We start from the raw sequence: 7,339 nt of genomic DNA on the forward strand, positions 1-7,339 counted from the left end.
TTTTTTATTTATTACTACATTTTACTCAATACATTAACATGAGTGTTTATTTACAACATTTAAAAACACAGAAAATCGTTATAATATTTTTCAATGAGATTCGATTGTGTGAAAGATTGCAGAATTTTTATTTATTAAATCGTACGTACACATATATTCTTTTTTTTACATTTAATATATTGAATATATACAAATTTATTTTCGGACGGACGTACACATTTATGTACACGTTTTATGTACACATATGTGCCCCGGTAATTATGATAATTGATTATTACAATAAGTCACAAAATTGAAACAACAAAAATTAACTTTGTGATTTAATTATTTATATTTAACACAAAGCAATTATAAAATAAATTTGTATTAATATTTGACTTACAAATATTATCACAATTATCGGTGCTCATATCTTTAATTCTACACACACACACACATACATACAATAAATTTATCACAATATTAAATTCATTGGAAATACGTAATTATTAACAAATTTTTAAGGTTAGGAAAATGTTTTTTATATTGATTGTTTAATTATTGCATAACAACATGCGAGAAAAACATTAAATTTTAGTAATTAACACAATTCGCACACAATTTTTGATTTTAAAGATTGAATTTTGAAGATTTCTATTGCAAGAAAAATATCAATATTAACAATAAAATATTATTCTGCAATTAGATTAATAACAATTCAAAAGTTTGATAATTCTCATGTAAATTTCTCTGTGTAAAAACATTAAAAATTTGATTATTACAAGAAAGTATCAATATATGAGAACAATAATATAATAAAATATTTTTCTCTCTAATCAAATTTAAATTAATTCAAAAAAGTTTTTGCTAATTCTAGAATAGATTATTGTGTGTAAGAACTTTAAAAATTATTGTTACTACTAATTAAACCAATATCAAAATATTAATAATAAAATATTCTTTTTTAAAGTCAGATTTATATATTAATTCAAATATTTTTGATAAACCTAATATTTTATTCTGTTAATAAGAATTTGAACATTTTGTTATTAAAAGAAAGTATCTCTCAATTTATTAATAATAAAATCATAAAATATTCATCTTTCTCTAGTCACATTAAAATATTCATTCAAAAGTTTGATTAATCCTAACAAAAAAAATCTATAATAGGTTCCTATATAAAAGAAATTATCAAGCTTTGCATTAAACAAGCAAATAATAATTATTTCAAATTTAAATTATTAATGGGTATGAATATACTCCAGTGTGTGACTTACTTTAATATTTATAATTAATAAAAATATATTTCTGCTTTATATATCTATATATATATATATATATATATATATGTATATGTACATAGTAGTGATGTGAATCAGAACAATTGGATGATGATATCAAAACAATATTAAATCATAAAAATCATTCTGGTATTTCCACTTCTTATTATTAGATTTTGATAACGTTCTCAGCCAGTGATAAGATCCTCAGAATTTTTGTCAATAAAAAAAAGAAAAAGAAAATCCAATATCAAAGAACAACAAATACATTCTTTTTCTTATATTTTCTTCTTCTTTTATAATTTTGTTATTATTATTTTTTTTTTCTTTTCTTTATTTATTATACCTCGAATGATAAGTACACACACACACACACGCACACATATAAAGCTTTTTAAATGCAAAAGTATAACAGTATCAGTTAGGCGTGTGTGTGTGTGTGTGTGGGAAGTAGTACCACCTACAAAGTCAACTTTCAGTGTTCCAGTTTGATCTATTACTTTTTTATATAATATATGTTAGAGTATAATAAATAATAATTAATTATATTTTCTTTATTATTATTATTATTATTATTATTATTTTCTCAAACAATAGTTCATATTTTTTTTCAAATTAATTTTTTTAAACAAATTCATTCGTTCGTTCAATCAAATATCTTTTCATTACCATTATTATTATTATTATTATTATTATTTACTTTTTGTATTATGATTGAAAACTTATTCATTAAATCATTGCATTGATTCTTGTATTATTCGTTGTTAAATTTTCTTCAAAGTTCGATGATCCTTTCTTGATTCAAATTTACATAGGTATCTAGCTGATTGATAAAATATTTAATATTAAATTTAAAATGTTATTAATTGTATTAGATAAATAATTAAATAATATTATATATATATATATAAATGTCAGTATCATCAGTATTCGTTAATTATTAATTAATTAATTAAAAATTATTCTTTGAATGAGAAAAATGTTAACAATGTTTATTTAAACATTTTAATGAATACTAATGCTTTCATACAAATAATAAAACAATTTAATATTATTATACACGGTGTCTGAAATTTTTTCGACCATCAATCATTGTCAACATATTTTATATGCTAAAATTGAGAACAAATTGTTGTACAAAACAGATATATAAGTTTAGTTTAACCAAAACAATGCTTATTGTATTATGACTCTTATACAATTTTAAATAAATATATTTTAAACATATATATAATTTAAGTATAAATCGTCTAATTTTCTTAATTAATAGAAATCAGAATAATTAGGTGTTTCCATATTTAACCCTTTGTACTCTTCTACGCATCGAATATTTGTATTAATTTAATATATATAAAACAAGTTTAATCGAATGAACACACTGGAAATAATGATTAACAAACATCGGAACGAATTTTTGTTTAATATTAAAATCCTAATAATAATAATCGAAATATATTTTGTTGATACTTTTCTCGTTTTATCTTTTTTGGAAAATTATCTTTGTATCATTTATAAAAGAGAATATTAAATGATTAAAACAATTTGTTGTTTTTGTTTTATTTTTGTTTTTTCTTTTCTACTTTTTCTTCATTAATAATTTTAATATATTTTGTTTTGTTCTCAAATTTGTTGATAGACAATGAATACATTGACAAAAATTGATTCGGTTAGAAAACATTTCATTATTGTTCAAAGACACATTGTATATTTTTCAATAAATAAAATACTGATTATTCTGAATCTGTTATTTATCAGTCAAGATAAAATATAACTACCGGTTATGGTTTTCAATTGAAGATCAACTACTCGATCTTTTGTATTTGGTATACAATTATCTTTCGATTGTTCGTGAGATATTCCTCGTCCTTTAGCAGGATTATTCGTTAAGGATGTTGTTCCCTATGATCAACAAAAAAAATAAAAAACAATTTGATTGTTTTGTTGTTGTTGTTGTTGTTCTTCTTCTTTTCATGTTATCCCAATCCACATTTTAATTTTCATATATTTAATTATTTATTTATTTATTTTTGTATTGATTGTTTTGTTGTTGTTTTTCTTCTTTTCATGTAATCCCAATCCACATTTTAATGTTCATATATTTAATTATTTATTTATTTATTTATTTTTGTAAACTAACCTTTTTCTTATCCCTAATATTAAAAACACCATAAACAATAGGATTCATGCAGGAATTCGTGCATGCGAATAAAAATAATCCCTTTTGTACTCTTTGATCAACTTTCCTTGCAGATGTTTTGTCAATCCAATACCTATGAATACAAAATATTATACTATTATAGTCACACACACACACATACACATATATAGATAAACAATTAATTTAATTCGTAGAAGACACACAATACTAATTTGCAGTTGTTAGCAAAGTGTCAGCTTTGTTAAATACAAAAATAATTGTAGTTTAAAAAGAAGAAGAAGAAAAAAAAAAAGAAAAAGAAACGAAAGAAGAAGAAGAAGTAGTAGTTGACGAGTTAATATTCGACTAAATTGAAATAAAAACAAATTACCATAAACTCATCACGTAGTACGGTGTCCAGCAGATGAAAAAAACGGCAACTATGATTATGGTCATTTTCAATGTGCGTATTCTAGCACGGCTTAGAAATACCAAGGACGAACGGCGTATCCTGTCTGCAATATAATCCTTTTCGTTTTGTTTTTTTTTTGTTTAATTGTTATTATCATTTTTATCCCACAAATACACGATGACGTGACGAGAAACAAAAGAAAAAAAAAAGGAGGAAGTAGGAGAACAAAATCAAAGGGGTCTGACATTTTGTTGAGAAACAAATTAGTGAAGTTAACAAAATGGATATAATTAATTTAACAAGATCCTTAATAAACAAAAAATCAATCCTTTATAGATGTAAATTAATTATTATTATTGTTAACGTGTATACGTTCGTATACTTTGATTTATTTCAATTCGAAATTCGGACATTTTCTTCATACTCGTGGATCTAGTAATAATTTTTTTTTGGTTTATTTTCGTAATAAATTAATCTTAAATCCTTGTCATGATAAACAAGAAACTATTATCGTCAATATTAGATTTTCTTTTTATTGACATGTTAGTCATTAAGGATTATTTTATTCTTTAAGTGAATTCTAACCTAAAAATATGAACGTAATGAAGAATTACACGTATAATTAAAAAGTAAGATAATATTTCGAACAATTAAAACATTAGTTTGACTAGTGTCGTTTATATTTGATTCGAACGAAGTATCACGAGTCAGGTTCGTGTTTATTATTTTGTGCCTAAATATCTTACCACGAGTCAGACTCGTGCTTCATGTTTCTGGCCCAAATTTCTTATTTACGAGTATCACTCGTTTGTTCTTAGAACAAACAATTTTAAACGAATATATTTGCTAACAAAAATTACGCGTTAAAATACAATTGTTAAATAAATTCGTTTACGATATAATTAATGAAAATTAATTAATATCGAATAAAAAGGGTTGATTTTTGGATCCACGTTTAATCAAACGTATAATTGAAGTATTCATTTATTATTATTAAGAATATCAAATATCAAAACCCTTTCTTTTTTTTTTTTGTTTTATTCCTTTCTACCACAGCCTGTTGTATAAATTTTAATTTATTCACAAGAATTTGTCTTTAATAATTAATCAATTAATTAAATTTTATAAAGAATTTTTGAAATATGAATTTAATCATACCTTCGACGCTTTCCTTAGAACGTTTACAAATTTCCAATAATATGCTAGTATACGTAAAAATAATTATTGTTAATGGAAACCAATACATCATAACCATTCCGAACAATGAATAAGTAAGCTCGTGCGTGTAAGTTGGGAATGCATTGAACGTAATGCATTGAGAATACCATGTAATATTTGGATGCGTTTCCAAATGAAATACCATCATCTGTGACAAATACAACGTACGTTGATTTTATATTTATAAATAACATATTAACAATAAGACGATCTTTAATTTGTCATTTTATTTAATCCTTTGAGTGCTGCGGACGCATATATGCGTCCTTATCTTATATTATGTTTTCGGTCATTCTTAGCTCGAGATTCTTCTTTCATATCTTTTATTTTATCAAAATAGTTCACATTAGCAGAAAATATCATTTAGCATTCACTCGAAGGGTTAATACAAATCTTTCACGACCAATTTCAAAATGTACACACTTGTATAATATAATTATAAGATTGATTATTTAATTTACCTGTGGTATTGAACAAAATATCGAACCCAACCACGCTATCGTTAGCATAATTTTTCCACGCCTGTCTACGTGCAATAATTGAAGTGGTTTGATCACTGCATAATATCTGAATAGAATTTCGTTCACGTTTTTATTAATTACTTTTTTCTAATTTTTTTTTTTTTAAGGGGTTACATGGGTTTGGGACTTTCAAACAAATTTTTTTTAAATTCTACAACTCATCTAGAATATTGTATTGAATTTTGAAGTCGATAGGAGTAGTAGTTTAAAAGATAGAGCCTTGAGAAGCACTCAAATCTTTAAACGCGTTTTTCTCAAAACGCTTTTTCTAAAGTCGGTTGTCAAGATTTCTCGAAAACTATTTAACCGATTTTCATGAAATTTGTTACACGTCTTCGTGATACTATTGACAAGGACYTKGRMSRARGRWTTTYSKTTTTTTTCATWAAATCGAATTTTAAGAAACCAAAATGTGGTGCAAATTGTAGCGAAATTTAAATGTTCTTGCTAAAAACGTTGCCAAAAATCCAAATTTTAATTTTTTTCTTTTTCCTTCGTCCAGTTTCTAGTTTTAAGTATTCACTAAAAGACCCTATTTTTTCAACAGAAAAACCCCCACCGTTTATAAGTTCTGCAGTCAACGCGAAAACACTTTTTTTCAGTAGGGTCACCGGAAATGACGTTGCAATGGCTGAGTTTGAAATATTTTTCAAGCAAAAATTCAGAAAATCTTCTTTAAATATGTATCTTAAATTCTATAAAAAGTTTGAATAAGAATTCCATTTTTTATATAGAAAAAAAAATTGTTGAAAATATGCTATTTTTTCCCGGTGTAAACCCGTGTAACCCCTTAAGGTTCGTCCAATAAGATCGTGCAATTGTTGCCATGGGAAGAAAAAAAAAGAAAAAAGAATATCACATGAACTTATTGGACAATTTAATGATTGTCTAGAAAATATCTGTTGTAAGTGTAATAATTGATATCTGAATAATTTCGTTTAAGTTGTTTTTCTTTTTTTTTATTCATTATTTTGAAAAATATATATTTTAAATGGTGTCCAATAGGTTCGTGTAAATTTTGCCATTTATTTGTTAAAAAAAAAAAAAAAGAAAAAAGAATTGCATGAACTTATTGGATAAATTAATAATAATTGTTGCAATAATATGTCATTTTTGGACATAATGTGTAATCTTAATAATAATTAAAATATATTATTATAATTACCTGTCCATACTAATGCAGACTAAAATAAATGAAGAAAGATAGAGTCCAAATACCCGGAAAAAAGCCATAATCCTACACATGGCATCGCCAGCTTTCCATGACACGGTTATCGACCAACCAATTTCCAAGGGCATCATCAGGAATGTTACCTAGCCAGAGATAGAGAGAAAAAGAGAGAGAGAGAGAGAGAGAGAGAGAGAGAGAAAAGGCTAGAGAGTAGGAAGGGGGAAGGGAGAGGGAAAATGGAAAAAAAAGAAAAGAGATACTTTCTTTTTACATTTTAAAGAACATTAAAACGAGATTAATATGAAATGAGAAAGAACTTATAAACGAATAAGAAAATAAAAGTCTTTTTCTTTTTTTCATTTGAAGAAGATAAGAGAGAGAGAGAGAGAGAGAAAGAGAGAGAGAGAGAGAGAGAGAGAGAGAGAGAGAGAGAAGAAATTAATGAAGAAAATGGAAGCATTTTTTTGAGGTTAGGAAAGATATATGGAAAAGAATGAGAAGAAATTAATGAAGAAAATGGAAACTATTCTTTTTGAGGTTAAAATAGATGAGAAAAAGAAAGAAAGAAAATGAAATCTTTTCTTTTTGAGGTTAAAATAAATGAGAAAAAGAAAGAAAGAA

The 7,339-nt window shown here is 24.9% G+C and overlaps 1 protein-coding gene across 4 annotated transcripts in view; it reads right to left on the reverse strand.

The window, feature by feature from the left end:
- Positions 1-1,932: 1,932 nt before the first annotated feature.
- LOC106792740 (gonadotropin-releasing hormone II receptor-like) overlaps positions 1,933-7,339 on the reverse strand; it is an 11,957-nt gene continuing 6,550 nt past the window's right edge. For 3 of the 4 annotated variants that reach the window (XM_014759244.1, XM_014759243.1, XM_014759246.1), the window contains 7 exons: positions 6,713-6,861; positions 5,488-5,593; positions 4,967-5,174; positions 3,788-3,911; positions 3,397-3,529; positions 3,035-3,158; positions 1,933-2,082 (listed from right to left, as the gene is read on the reverse strand). In XM_014759244.1, the coding sequence (XP_014614730.1) occupies positions 2,024-2,082; positions 3,035-3,158; positions 3,397-3,529; positions 3,788-3,911; positions 4,967-5,174; positions 5,488-5,593; positions 6,713-6,861 (903 nt within the window). In that variant the 3' untranslated portion in view covers positions 1,933-2,023. The remainder of the gene's footprint in view (positions 2,083-3,034; positions 3,159-3,396; positions 3,530-3,787; positions 3,912-4,966; positions 5,175-5,487; positions 5,594-6,712; positions 6,862-7,339) is intronic. The other variant, XM_014759247.1, reaches the window with a different exon arrangement.

This window comes from Polistes canadensis, unplaced genomic scaffold, assembly GCF_001313835.1.
Source record: "Polistes canadensis isolate GaletaPanama2010 unplaced genomic scaffold, ASM131383v1 scaffold_601, whole genome shotgun sequence".
In the NCBI taxonomy this organism is placed as follows: domain Eukaryota; kingdom Metazoa; phylum Arthropoda; class Insecta; order Hymenoptera; family Vespidae; genus Polistes; species Polistes canadensis.